Here is a 15634-nt window from a genome sequence, read left to right as displayed (position 1 = left end):
CTAGTGAATTGATTGTCACAAATTTCGGCTTTATCGCCAATACACGTTGAGCATAACCAACACCTCTCGTACGACAACTGATAAGACTTCACCGATTCAGCGATGTTTCACGTGCGTCATCAAGACGGCACTTTAATCGAAATCGCAGTTCGCATTCAGTCGTGTCGCAGAGCAACCAATGGGTTTTGTTTCGCCAAGCAAGAAAAAAACATGACTTACCTTCGTTAACGGTGATGTCCATGAGCTGCAGGTCGTCATCCAGAATCCAGTCGGTGTGATTCATCTCCGATGATGTATTCTGGAAAACGAGAACGAGCGAAATAAACAAGGCTGAGTTAATAAACATGGTTGGGATGGTGTCATTTTCTGAACGATCTGCTGCTTGGTAGAATTGTTATGAGCTACCATGCGTCTCCACAGATGCGACACCACAGGGTGAAGGCGTGAACGTCTCCCATTAATTAACTTCAAACGTGGTTCCATGAGATTCGTGAGGAGCATTTTGGGAACAACATAAAAAGGAGAGAGGCTATGGGAATATGGACTATGTAAATAAAACAGAGTTATCTATCCAACACGTGAGTCCTGTCTGTTCGATAAATTATTCTTGTCATCGCTTTTGAGCCTAGCTACCGATTGTAAAACAATCAATAAACATCAATTGGATAACTTTCCCATCAAAGGCTAGGAGCTATTCACAAATTATGTAACGCAAAATTGAGAAAATTTAGAAAGCCTTTCTCCTTACTCCTTTGTGAACAAACCTGCAAATAATTGAAGTGACTGGCGTTACCCGAGTGAAACCCGGTTATCAAGTGTTTCGATTGAGCATATTTGCTTATGGAGCCACATTATCCAAAATGCCAACAATAATATGAGATTATATTGATTCGAAAAAACCTAAAGTTCGGAAATTCATCGAGAATCATTTGAAAACCGCTGCAGGAAATCCTTCGGAAATTGTTTTAAAAATTCCATTGATGATTGCACTGGGAGTTTCTTCGAGAATTCTTTCCAAAAATTCGAAAATTCGTACAAGACTTCCTAGTGCTACCCAGAAATTTTCCAGAAATTCGACGTCGACCACGAAACAAGTTCCGCTTGGTTGGAGTTTCTCTAGGAGTTCCAACTATAGATTTCCAAGAAATATTCTTGAAGATCCATCTGTCGTTTGTTCGGGAGTTCTTTATGACGTTTTACCTATAAGAAGTTTTTACCTTCCTAATGCATTAGAAAAAAGTTGCACATTGTGCATTTGGGTCCATATGGACCCAAGATTTCATCACGATCACAAAAACTCAAAATTCAACCGATTTTCGATCTTTAGGCACCAAGCGAAAGCTGTAGGTTCCTAGAGTAAGCCAATGAGCCGATTCTTCAATATTGACCGCTATAGTCCCCGGTGAACCTGTACTAAAGAGGTAATGTTTGAGCTTCTCAATTTGGCACCTAATTTTCGAGTTTCGTTCTATTAAACATAAAATTGCTTGCAAATATGTGCTCTGATGATTCCAACTGTACTTGCTATCTTGTATGCGCCATTTCTTTGCAATTTTAACCCTTGAGCGATCATTGGAAAGTCTTCTGGAAGATCCGGGAGGACAATTCTAAAAGTTCAACCCGCTATTTTTTCGATACCATCCATTTTGGCAAATTATGGGAGCAATCAATAGTGAATGTCTTCTGTGACCCCCAAATGCTCCCGAAATGGCCCTACGGAAGATCCGGAACATCCGTAAAAGTTCATTCAAGAGCTTCGCGATTTTTTCGGCACCATCCATTCTGGTGAAATGTCGGTGCAACCAATAATGCAAGACTTCTGTGACTTTCAAATGCCCCAGAAACGGTTCTCCGGAAGATCCGGAATTTTCGTAAAATTGGTCAATTCCAAAAGTTCATCTCAGAGCTTCGCGATTTTTTCGTAACCATCCACCATGGAAAATTGTGATTACATACACAATTCGTCAGGATGGATGGTTACGAAAAAAATCGCGATGCTCTGAGATAAACATTTGGAATTGGCCACTTTTACAGGATCTCCCGGAGGACCGATTCTTAAGCAGTTGGAGGACACAGAAGACTTTCACTATTGATTGCACCCGCAATTTGCCAGAATGGATGTTTACGAAAAAATCACGAAGCTCTGGGATGATTTTTTGGAATTGGCCATTTTACGGATGTTCCGGATCTTCGGGAGGACCGTTTCTGAAAGATTTGAAGGTCACAGAGGATTTTCATTATTGACTGCATCCATAATTCACCAGGATAGATTATTACAAAACAATCGCGAAGCTCGGGGATGAACTTTTGGAATTGGCCATTTTTACGGATGTTCCAGATCTTACTAAGAACCGTTATTGGGACATTTGGAGGTCACAGAAAACTTTCCCTATTGATTGCACCCACAATTCGCCAGAATACGAATAAGATGGTTACGGAAAAATTGCGATGCTCTGGGATGAACTTTTGGAACTGGCCTCTTTTATGGATGTTCAGGATCTTTCGGAGAGCCATTTCGGGAGCATTTGGTAGTCACAGAAGACTTTCACTATTGATTGCACCCACAGTTTGTCAGAATGGATGGTCATGGTCAATCATGCTCATGCTCTTGCTCGTGATGGAACCTGTGACACCTTTCCTAGATGTCGCTGGAAGCTGATTTTCTCAGGAAATTTTAGTTTCCGAAAGTTATGAAAAGTCAGATTTTTTCAGATTTTTATCTCGTTGCGTAACAAAGTTACAGCGTTGTTTTTGGTGTGCTTGGGTCAAAATGAACCCCAATGCACGTCCTCCTGATATTTGTTCAGAATTTTCTCCTGGAATTCCTCCATGGTTTCTTTTTGTGTTTCTTCCAGGAATTGCGTTAGGAAATCCTCTTATGAAATTTCACCGGTAGATCCTATTGGAATTTCTCAGGAGCTTCTAGACCTAGAGAAATTCCGCGAGAACTTCTAGAAGTATAAATCATAAACTTCTTGAGGAATTTCTGAAGGAACTCCAAGAGAAATTATTAGAGCAATTTCCCAGAGAATCAAGGAATTCAAATAGGAGAGGTATCTCCTGGAGGAAGTCCATGGGAAACTTCTGTATAAATTTCTGAAAAAACTACAAGAAAACTTTGCATACATTTTTGCCTTTCTCGTACAACAAAGTTGTACCGAACCGAAAGGCTATCATATCGTTTCGAAAGCAAACTGTTTATAGAAGCGTCGGAGACCTATAGTGTTAAATACCGATTGACTCAGCTCGACGGGCTTAGCAAATGTCCGTCTGTCTGTATGTGTATGCACAAAATAGAAGAAAAACATAAGACAACTTTTCATATAGTAATCCTTAATCGATTTTCAGTTTTATTCGACAAAGGGTAAAGTCTAGTTGATCACTAATGAACTTGATAACGATCGGCTATTGCCTTTAACAGTTATGGATGAAAATGGTGCATGAACCATATAGGCGCCATATAAAGTTGGTATCTTGGCCAAATGCAAGAAAAGCTGTATAACCACTTGTGGTGTAAATCACCAGTCGGGGTTTTGCCTTTCTTGTACAATAAAGTTGTATCGAAAGGCTATCATTTCATTCCATTTTTGTGTGTGCACATAAGCTAAGAAAAACATTAGCCAACTTTTCATACAGTAATCTTTAATCGTTCGTTCGTTCGCCATAAGTTGCATTAGACAGAGAACAAAGCCTAAGTAGTTGATCACTATTGAATTTGATAACGACTGACCATTCCGTTTCAAATTTATAACGAAAATTGAGTAGCGAACCATGCAAGGTTGGTGTCTTGGCTAAATACGAGAAAGGCAGTATCAGTATTAGGCGCATTAAATTGGGGTTTTCAAATAATTCCGAAAACAAAATTCCAAAGAATTTCCGAAATTCAAATAATTCCGGGTTTTTCAAATAATTGCGAAAAATTTCAAAACAAGGCACAAATTATTAGACAACGATATTTTTATTTGGTTATCTGAGATAGAAGAAGGCGCTTTGCTCGATCTGCTCTTATGGCGATCACGAGCTTTTCGTACTAGTGAGAGACGGTAAATAAGACCGGAGAATAAGAACCAGAGTCAAAGGCAAATCACGTGCGCTGTAATAGCCAATAATGTCACGGAAGGACAATCGGCAAGCACCAGTTCCATGTTCCCGGACGAGATGCTCCAGCCAAAAGCCCAAATCCATACCCACAAATTCCACAGAATAAGTACTGAAATCTGGAAAGTAATCTCCAATTATTATTGGAGTAAAAATCTCCCACCCTCCCCCTCAGATGAAGTGTATTTCTGTTTCATATATGCATAGTGTGTGAGGGGTTAGAGACAAAAGGTCGAAAGACAAAACGTCGAAAGACAAAAGGTCGAAGGGACAAATGGTCGAAAAGGACAAAAGGTCGAAAGGGACAAAAGGTCGAAAGGACAAAACGCCGAAAGGGACAAAAGGTCGAAAAGGGCAGAACGTCGAACGGGACAAAAAGTCGAAAGAAACTAAGGATCAATAGGATCAAAAGGTCGAAAGGGACAAAAGGTAGAAATAGACAAGAAACTGAAACGAAGAAAGTCAATCTAGCACCAAAGTTGCACTACACAGTTAGCAAAAACTCTGCTCTTTTATTTTTCACTATTTTAAATAATTAAATAAAATTCATTCAGTGAGTACAACTAATAGATGAATGTTGAGTTTCCTAAATGTCACTTCGACTGTCAAAATGGTGCATGCCGCAAATCAAATACACCGGCGTATATTACACGCCGGTGTATTTTCAATGTATATTTTGGCAGATCGAAGTGACATTCAGAAAACCTAGATATTCATCTATTATTTGCACTCATTGAATGAATTGTATTTAGTTGCCAAAAATAGTTTAAAATAAAAGAGCAGCTTTTTTGCCAACTATATAGGACAACTCTGTCTCGCGCAATACAAGTTTTATTTATTTCCTAAATGAACAATCTTTTTGCCTTTCTCGTACAACAAAGTTGTACCAGAAGGCTATAATTTCACTCCAAAATCCAATTCAGCTCGAAAAACTGAGCACATGTCTGACTGTGTGTGTGTGTGTGTGTGTGTAGCCCCGGGAGTTTTTTATTGTTAAACACGTTTCATATAGAAGGGCTTGACCGATTCGAGTGCAATTAGTTTCATTCGACGGAGAAACTTTCCTAGTTGGACACTATTGTTTTTACTAAATTAATGATTTCGTGTGTGTTACTTCTACGTGAAGTTAAACGATTTACAATGATATGGAAATGCTAATATCATCTTCCATGTATGTACGTCCAAGTTTGGAAGATGATATTAGCATTTCCATATCACTATTGTTTTTGTTTGCTAATAACTCATTCGATTTGAATAATATTTCTATTTTTCTTTTAACAAATACGCTGTTTACATGCACACTTTAAGTCATTAATCAATTTAGCCATGACGCAATCCATTACTCTCATAATAATTGCTTAAAAATTACTCAATTATTGAGTAATTTATAAGCAGCGTGATAGAGTTGCATCACATATTTTAACCGCCAAGATGTAGGCAATTAGCACAGCATTTACAACATTAATTCGAATCCAATATATCGAATCGAGAAAGGCACAATCACCACTTGGGGATAAATTTGGGTTTTTATCTCTAACAGAACTATCTAGATATTCATAATATTGTTTCATAGTAATTACTCCTTCTTTGAAAATTGCTCATTCTTCAACTTTGATTGATATGATGAGTGTGTTATTTCTGCTTGAAGTTAAATGCATTTCTTAAATTCTTCTTGCTATCAACTTGTTCTTGATCGACCTTTTGTCTCTTTCGCCCTTTGGCCTTTTCGACCTTTTGTCCCGGACGACCTTCTGTACCTTTCGACCTTCTGTCCCTTTCGACGTTTTGTCCTTTCGACCTTTTGTCTTTTCGACCTTTTGTCTTTCGACCTTTTGTCCTTTCGACCTTTTGTTTTTCGACCTTTAGTCTTTCGACCTTTTGTCATAAATTCGTGTGTGCGATTAATTATTCGTAACGCGACAAATTGGCATTTACAACGCTTCCTTCCCCCAATGTCACACTTTTTGTATGGAAGATCTGTAAATTTTGTATGGATTGTCACAGTTCAGACAACCCCCTCCCCCCACCAAGCGTTACGTAATCTATGGATTTTCCCTAATGCTACACACTTATTTTTTTTACCGGGTTGTACTTTTAACGAGAATCGCACAGCCGTGCCCCAGTTAACAAACGCTATTTTTGCCGGAATATCAGTTATTTATTTTGCTGGCGCACGGCTGTGCGGATTTTTGCCGAGCTGCAGAAATAAAAACTGAGTGTGTACTTTCTTTGGAAGTCGGAGTTTCTGTGGGTAACTTCGGGTCAAACTGCGATGACCTCCATTCTGGATCAACATAGCTTATCTGCCTTCTGGTTCCACGAGTGTTCAATACAGAAGTGGATCTTTTGATGGTCACTAGACGTATAAACTAGACACTTTTATACTGTTCTATATTTTAGCTATAATGAAGCCAAAGTTATCGACCCGTAACACTGGGTAGACACCTTTACGTGGTGTGTTACGGGGTAAGATCTACCACGTTACATTGCCAGCTACAGGCAAATCCTGACTCAACGAATATCTTCCTCATTATCCAAATCTGTGGTACTTATGAGAGTGTCGCGAAGTAGGTGGCCTCTCGTTAAGTAAGTACCACATCAACTCTGTGGCCAGGCCAGGAGTAGTAATCCTCATGCTTTTGTTATTTTTGTTTAAGACTGGAATCAAGGACCACTCCCTTTCTTGATTGCTGATAGCATTCTAGATAAGGATATCATCCAATCTACGAATTACACCGTAACAATGCTAAGGCTAATGCTATAATGAAGCCAAAGTTATCAGGAAATAATGATAATGCACACTGTTCTGGACTTATCCGCGATCCAGGTGCCGTTAATTCATGGATGCAGTACGCATCGGATTCGGACAGCAAAACTAGAATAGTTCTATTCTCGGTGAACGACTGTTGTAGCAGCGTTTGAGCAGTGGTTTAAGTTCAACAATGTTACTTCTATGCTCGGGCCCGTCTAAAGGCCGGAAAGGCATGTCCAGCGGATGTTTGTTGTCTTCATCATCGGCGCAGATCAAAACCTTGGACTTGTTTGGCAGCTGAGGGCTTTCTGTCCCTCACCCTTACTACAGATAAGCCTTGTCCAGCACCTTCTTGGCATCCGTCAGAGGTGCGGTAGGTTCACTGCGGATGCTATTAATTCTTGAGCTTGAGCTTGATTGACTGCTCGTAGTTGCTACTCCATTATGACCAGATCAGCTGTTCTTGCACAGGGAACCAACAGATGTTTGCTTGGGACTAGCACACATCTTCAATGTACAAGTACTGGCGATCTCATTTGTTAGGTCATACTGGCGCCTGCCACGTCAGAATACAAGTCAATGTAGGGAAGGGGGAGGAAATGATGATGCAATCACTCGCCCACTGCAAGCCGAATATACCTCTGCACTTGCCACGAGTTCATGCGGAATTTGTTGGAATTTTTGGGCTAGGTTCGAAAGGCAAAGGTCCGTCTTGGTTAACGAGCTACCAATGTGATAGATAGAAGAAAGCAACTGATGGAATTTCTAATTGGATGTTTGGAAACGCGCTTTATAGTTCATTTCCAATTCCAGCAGATTACTGTTAGAATATTCAAGTCCATTTCCAGTTCTAGCGATTGCTAGAACATGAGAAATATAGAGAAAGATACAAAGTAGGAGAATGGAACGGACCTGGGATTGAACCCACGACCTCCTGCGTATGAGTCAGGAGCAGTAGCCATATGACTACCAAGCCCCACTGCGAATGCTATTAATTCTGGTGAAAAACGGAGGTGAACTCGTTTCTCGCGGCCGTGACACTTGATGTCAAGAATGCGTTCAACAACGCAACCTGGGATGCCACGGCGTTCTTGTTACTCCTGTTGGGCGTACCGGTAGACATGTGCAACATTTTGGAAAGCTGCTTTTTGGATCTGGTCAAAAATTATTATAATAACATCACATAAAATAAGGATTTTCGAAGAACTTTTTATAATAATTTTGGGTTATTTGTAGTTGAAACCAAGTACAGACCCCATCAATTTTTTCGTCGGTTTCGGGGTCTAACCAATTTCTTTTATGAAAATTTCGATATTTAGGCGTTTTTCTTGAAAAAAAATTACGCAACTGTTTTAAAAAATCATTTTACGTTGGTTTAGGAGTCTAACCATTTTTTTACGAGGAATACGATATTTACGAGGTTTATAAGCAACATCAAAAATAAAGAAAAATATGTTGTCAAAATCGAATGGGGTCTGTATTTCTAACTCTATACTCTTGGCTGTTGCACCTTTTTTTTTGCGAAAATATGCATTTAAATGCACTATTGACGATCCGGGGCAAAAAGGACACATCTATCAGGGGCAAAATTTCGACGCAGAAACAATGGCCATCTGTCAGCATGACCGCGGCAATAAAAGCGATTACCGTGTCCGGCATGTCTGAAGAGAGCCGCCATCCAGCACGGTATTCCTCGTCGAACACTGAAGAAATAGTTGATGCATGATGATCAATATCGATGTAGTTTTGTTGATAGCAATCTACATTACATTTTGCGTACGATAAATGTTTGATTTAGTTGTGTTTCAACCATGTAATTGTCCAAATTTTGCCCGGGTTCCCCTAATCGATTAAGTAGGTGGAATTGTCTAAAACTGGTACGCCCAACAGGAATAACAAGAACGCCATGGCACGATTAATTCATGCGTGGTGGTCTCACAACTGGATCTCAAACAAAGAGTTACATCGTCGTTATCACCAGAGGCCGATAGCAACTGTAATTCGGGAATGGATGTGGGTCTGAGTCGGCCACACCTTACATACGTAGGGGCGAAAACGAATTCTGTAAACAAGCAACCAGCTGGACATCGCAGAAGAGGTACACCAAGAAGCTCATGGCAGCCCAGCCTCGATAAAGCAATAAAAGAAGTCGACCAAAATCTACCTTGGCAACAGGTTAAGGCGATAGCTGGATATCGTCCAGGATGGAGAACTTTCAGGTAGGCCTTTTGTATCACTCAGGGTGTACAGGACCCATAAGTAAGCAAGTAAGAAGTCATGAGGGATTGAAACTAGTAAGTAGCTAGTAAAGATGAAATAAAGCTAGATGACTAGTGACTTACTTGCATGAATATGTATCTTGTGTGACAAGTACTATTTATGGGTACACTATGCCCAGGGGAGTCGAGAGCTTTTCCCACTCGAAAACATTCTTGGCCGGACCGAGAAACGAACTCGCCATCTCCGGATTGATAATACTACGCCTTTGCACCTTCAAATCGAGTTGAGCTTCGGAGACGTGCTTGCTACAAACAAAAAGAAGTTTTTGAAAGCACTTCATTTTGAGATCCTAAAGTTTGCAGCCGTCCGCAGTCCTATCAACTAACTTGATTTTTTGTACACCTCTAAAACCAGGGTTGTTACGGTGATCCCGAAATATTTTTTCTAGCCAAATATGCGCCGACTAAAATCAAATTCACGCCATTTCCAAGCGGGATGAAATCCAATCCGCGTATAAATAAATTTTGGACGAACGTACCAAATATCCATTTTTGTTATCCAAATTCTCTGAACATTTTCTTTTCAAGAGCGTTCTACAAAATATTACTGCTTTTTTCATATGATTTGTTTGACAACAATAAGAAAAATCCGCCGAAGCTGTTATTTTTCATGAAACAATAAATTAGGAAGATGCAACTTCGGTTTTTGAACCTGTATAACCATAAAATATTTGAATTCTTTAACTTGGTTCCTCAAGTTTCGTTGAATGCAATCTAAGAATCTTGAGTTTGAAGCGGAAATCCCTTCGGAAGCCTCAGAGGAAGACTTTTGGAAATTTCAGCAGGAGTTTATTCGGGAATGTTTGTGGAAATTATTGTGAAAATATGTGCAAAAGGTCCTCCTTCCCTTCGTGTGAAAGTTTTCTGCAGGAACTAACGCGGTAAATCCGACAAGATTTTCTACGGTAATTTCCCCACGAATTTTTACGGAAATTCAGCAGCAATTCCCGGAAATCCAGCGGATTTTTTTTCGGTCATTCCGGCGGTAAATACTTCGGAGTTTCTCGTGAAAGTCACTTTCAAAATTCTGCAGAAATTCAAATGTTCTTGGAACTACTGCATAAATTGTTCCAAAACTTACAGCGGAAATTCTTCCGAGAAAACCCGCATAAATTTATCATTAGCCGGCAAGTTCCTGACAGAATTCTGGTGATTTTTTTTTTCAGACTTTCGTGTGATAAATCTTCCGGGAGTTCTTGGAAAAGTCCATTTGTTTTTATTTCCTAAATTCAATAAATTCTTCTAAAATAATCTGCGAAAAGCCTTCGAAAACTTTGTTCATAAATTTCTGCGAAAAACGCTTCGAAGAATCCTGCAGACATTCTCGGGTGGAGTCCTGCAAAAAAACTACCCGAAATACTATCTACCGGAATTACTGCGGAAATGTTTACAAAAATTGGAGTTTTCATTACTCCAGGAATTCCTGCGAAAAAAGCTACGTAAAATGTCTTTGGGAATTCCTGCAAAAAATCTTTAGGGAATACATGCGAAAATTGCTCCACGAATTTCTGAGTAAATCGACTTTATAATTCCAGTAAATTCCTGTGGATTTTTTTTCCGGAAATATTTACGGAAATTCATCCAAAATTTATTATTAAAATTATGTATCCGATCAAAACATGCGACATTTTTGTGATTGAAAAGTCCAGAAAAAATGTTTACGTAATTATTGTACGGCCCCTTAGTGAAGGATGAAGCATTTAGGAATTGTCGTGACACCAAATCATTGTTAGGATGAGTTTCAAAAATGTAGAATTTAGATTTGTGTCTCCAGAAATGCGGGGTGATGGCTAGGGTAATTATGTGGCAGTCATTTTGGACATTGTCGTTGTTGTCCATAATTTAAATCTGAATAAAATACAAATTCCGAATTTAAATTGATAATTTTTTTTTCGCCAATGCATAATGATTATGGGAATATGATCTCGGTAAATTAGTCTAGGAATGGAATTATCATAATGAGGGATCTGTTTTGTTGAAAATTATTTGTTTAGGGCTATACCTTTTTCAAAAACAAAAGAATTAAAGGATTGAAACTTTGGGGTTCAACCCCTACTCCCCAGAGGCAGTTTTTTTAGAAGAATTTAGCTCAAACTTTCATACATAAAAAAAATAATACAACATAAATAATAGTCCTTTTGTACTAGGAATTCAATAGTTAGTAAGGCCTTCCAATCATAATTTGAAACTCTGAGCATTTTTGGAAGGTGCAAATCGACTTTCAGTGAGCAAATGCATGCATCTTCGTTTCTCTAACATTTTGTTTAGTGGACTCCTCATAGGGGTCGTACACTAATTACGTAAGTTTTTTTTTTGGTTTTTTGAACCCCCTCCACATTATTTTTTGTTTATATAGAGAGTAGGAAAATAACAATGGATTCAGGGAAAATATTTTTGAAAAAGGGGTAGCTGCAGTATCCCAGATAAATAATCCAACCCTTTCCCGCCTAGTCGTATTTAAACTTTCCCGCCCATATTTGCAGTCTAATGAAACCATAAAGATGGGACAAATATTGCTTTTTGTTGTTGAAACAATTCGATGAAGATAAATGAAAGAATTTGATGGTGCTCGGGTAGAATCAAAGTTGAATAAAATTCATAGCCAGTATTAGAGATGAAACATTGTAATTGCTTCAATTTCTGGATACGCCTCTGCCGTACACTTTACAGTTTCAGTCACGTGATTGACCAGAACATTCGCAACTGCACAGGGAACTGGTTTTGGGAGAGTTCTATAATTTTGAACGGCCAAACACGGCGCTGGCCGCATTCTCACGGTTTCTGGCGAATGGGAAGAAATTGATGATGTAGATACGCGACCTTTTAATCTGTCGGTGGTTTTACGGTAGAGGTTCGTCTTGGTTGACGATTTGCCAATGTAATAGGTACAAAAGGATGCGAAACGAGTGATCGTTAATTTAAAACTCTAACAGCTACTGGTAGAATAGTCAATTTGAAGGAAGATAAAAGAAGAAACAGTATGAAAACCATTCCTACTTCTAGCGATTGCTATAATATAGGGTGCATTTAAGGGAACGGGAACTTTTCTAACCTAACCTACATAATATCAAGTCTAGGATCGTTGCAGCTACCCAAATAACGATAAGTACGAAGACGAAGGAATACCGAAAAGACGTTTTGCGTCGGGGCCTCATTGCCTATTAGCAACTATTCTGTGTAACTATCTACGAATGAACAACTTACCGGATAGTACATCATCTCGTGATCCATCTTGTACCCTGTCGCCCCGGCATCGGTCTCCGAGGTCGAGTTGGTCAGGTGCATGCTGGTGGACACGGCCGAACCCAAGTTCGGTCCGTAGTGAGGCTGGCTCGGCCCGATATCCGCCAACGAGGCATTCTGCAATACCGCGGCATGCGAGTGGTATTGACCATGCTGCGGGATGGCACCAGTTGCCTAAGGGTAAGAAGAAACAAAACAAATCGGTTGCTAATTATCAGTCGAAAACAAAAACACATTGCCACGATAAGGCAATAATTTGCCGAATTATTGCCAGGTCATACCGAGCGCTGAACAAAGAGCAATTTAGCAACGGTGAGCTTGCCCGACCCCGGACGGATGGTGTGACTCCGCGAGGTCATACGCTAAACAAACAGCTTTTTAGCAGACTCAATTTATGGTTTTAAAACCCTATAATTGTAGAACGGTGTATAGATTCGATTCTTCGGTAATGACGTAATAAACGAACAGGAATTTGTAACTGAGAAGTACGCTCGCACCTATAGCCCGCCGCATAAAATACGGTTGTAGTACCTGGGCGACGAGTTGTAGCAATTTTCCAATCAATCGATTTTGTTGAAAATCTTCGCGCAATGTGCGAATCAATTAAGTTCAATGATTACCGAAAATCGAAGAATGGGCAATCGTAGGTAATTGAATTCAAAACCCGATAGATAAATACACGTGCCGCGTTGCTGCTCAATTAGGCTGCGGAGCTGTATCCGGAATTGGCTTGTTCATGAAGCGAGTACATATACACATGGATTTGAGTGCAGATCAGGGATGCATCTCCCGGAATTGAGTTTTAATTACGACTGCTGATAGAGCTACCGGTTCAAGGTTCGTCGAAGTATTGGATGTCCGATGCACTTTTTTCTTCTTCTTTTTCGGAAATCCGACCGAAACTTCTTTTCCGGAAACTGACCGAAATCCTAGGATAAATTCGAATCGAACACCTTCCACATTCTGGCTTTGCTTTGTTGCCAGATCAGACCAGATTGTTTGCCCTCTTCACAACTAATTTTCCTATTCAACCATCTCTAAAAAAGTGTATTTGTCAGAAAACGTACTCACCTGATACGAGTAATGCGGCGGATAGTGCGGGTGCGGATGAGCCGGGGGCAATTCACCGACCCCCATTCCGACGCCCATCCCGGGCGGGAAGCTGAGCATGTTGGCCAGATCCTGCCAGCGCTGTTCCATCGAAACGGCCCGGGTCAGCGGAACGCGGGACTGAAGAAATAAGAAAGGTACAAAACAGGATACTGATTAGTTATCTGATGTTACGAACGACATGGCGGCACAACGGCAGATTATTCTCAAACATGAATATAATTCTTTGAAAAACGATTGGGTACACATTGGTTCAGCTATATAATCGCACGTTTGTCTGCAAGGATGGTTTAAATCGATTAATTTCATCTCGTCTAAAAATTGACTCGATATAATTACAGACCTTGCCCATGATAGCAACAGTCTAAGGCAGAGCCGTCGAGCTGCAAATCGAAATCCGGATGACACACCAATAATTATTCGCTAGAGTTTTGATAGCTTTCCATTAGCTTCCGAGCTAAGTTGATAATATGGGTCCCGCGAGTAGTTGTTTTGGGAAAATCACATAACATGTCCAGTTGCGATGCGGTTGCGATTGAAAGGGGTGGTGGTAGCGTACGCGGGGCAACAGCAAAGATCACCCGCAGGGGGCGGTAGCCAAACGAAGCAGATACAAAGGCAAGTGATCGCAACGTACACGGTAGCAACTAGAAACAATGCGACAAAACACACGCAGCAAGGCCCCAAAGGGATGAAGCACTGCGGGGAAAATAATTCTATATTATTTTCTTCAATTTTCAAACGGTGAAGGTCATGTCGCGGATTTTTTTTTCATGTTCCCCCATTCGGAACACACATATGACATGGAGGAAAAGGGGAGGGTGGGTTAATATACGCACTCATCAAGCACTTCAAGTGGCGTCATTGATTTCATTTGATTAGAATTTTACTTAGGTCCGAAAAACCAATGAAAGATGGGAAAAAGTATTTCAGTGAGACGACTAAATAATTTTAAGCAATTTCTTTCTTGTTGCAACCAAATACAAATACTTTTTCATCTTTAGGAGTATTTCATCTTTTTTAAACTTTATAAACATGATTTTTCTTAAAATTAGAGTTCATCACTGAGTAGTATTTTATCAGTTTATCTGTGTCGAAAAGTTCTTATTCAACTACTTATCCCAAATTTTGATTCGAATGTTTTTACAGCCGCCTACATTGTCGGAGACGAGCCAGCCTCGGGCTGCAAGTCTCCTAAATAAAGACAAAAAAAAGCTTCCTACATCTTCTTGGCGCATTTTAGCCCATTCCCCTGTTAGTACAAACGCAGAACTGCTAAATGTTTAACCGCTACTGCTAATATTGTAGGGTACGCGGTTCCTGCGACGCGACGTTGTCGTCAATAATACGCGGTAGTGAGTGGCCACTAGGTACTGTGCAAGTAGGCTCTGATTGTTTTTGCTGTCCTCCGCCTTCGGGCCGATCGGACGGTACACGCGTGCACGTATATTAGCCACCGCAGTAGGCCGGTGTAGCTCGCCAGAGTTCGGGGTTTTATTTTTTCGAGCTCGGCCGGCGTTTCGGTGAACATTCCACTGACCACCACCGATCGGCGAGCAACGCGACGGACCTTGGACTGGGTCAAGGTTCGCCGCGTTGCTGGAACGGTCTTTCCGACCAGTTCGATACTTTGCCGTGACCTCCTGGTCTGGAACTGCGTACTGAGGACCGGAAATTTTATAGACTTTCCCACATTTACTGAAGATATATGAATAGGAAATCGTCAAATTTCACATAATAGCTAGCAATCATATTTTCGAACTATCTATTGAGAATCGTATGCCTGCATAACTAATTTTTACAAACTTTGCTGATCCCATAAAATGGACAGCGCCGTTTAGTACTTGAGGTTGAAATTATACAATTAACACCATATCACTTAAGTGGAGTCCAGGGCTGGCCGTATGACATATCTGTAAGTAGGCACACTTTTGATAGCTGTTTTCCCGCCGCAGTGCAGAACAATCGGCGGCGAACCATGCGGGGAGAGCGCTTCAACAACTGGTTAGTTTGTAGCAAATAACTCCAAAGTAGCGCGACAGCGACGGCAGTGGCACTCGCGGATGCGTAATTACAGAGAGACACATACGTTCGGTGTATGTAAACCATTTACCGGTTGCCGTTTAATTGACAACAGACGCCAAATTATAGC

At 40.4% G+C, this 15634-nt stretch overlaps 1 protein-coding gene across 9 annotated transcripts in view; it reads right to left on the bottom strand.

Moving 5' to 3' along the window:
- The window catches only part of LOC134222039 (segmentation protein cap'n'collar), a 309662-nt gene that overhangs the window by 29876 nt on the left and 264152 nt on the right, over positions 1-15634 (bottom strand). For all 9 annotated transcript variants that reach the window (XM_062701196.1, XM_062701206.1, XM_062701201.1 and 6 more), the window contains 3 exons: positions 13444-13602; positions 12334-12546; positions 220-298 (listed from right to left, as the gene is read on the bottom strand). In XM_062701196.1, coding sequence (XP_062557180.1) covers positions 220-298; positions 12334-12546; positions 13444-13602 — 451 coding nt within the window. The remainder of the gene's footprint in view (positions 1-219; positions 299-12333; positions 12547-13443; positions 13603-15634) is intronic.

The sequence above is a fragment of the Armigeres subalbatus genome, chromosome 1, assembly GCF_024139115.2.
Source record: "Armigeres subalbatus isolate Guangzhou_Male chromosome 1, GZ_Asu_2, whole genome shotgun sequence".
NCBI classification, from domain to species: Eukaryota; Metazoa; Arthropoda; class Insecta; order Diptera; family Culicidae; genus Armigeres; species Armigeres subalbatus.
The sequence above is the reverse complement of the archived record's forward strand: the minus strand, read 5'-3'. Positions and strand labels throughout refer to the sequence as shown.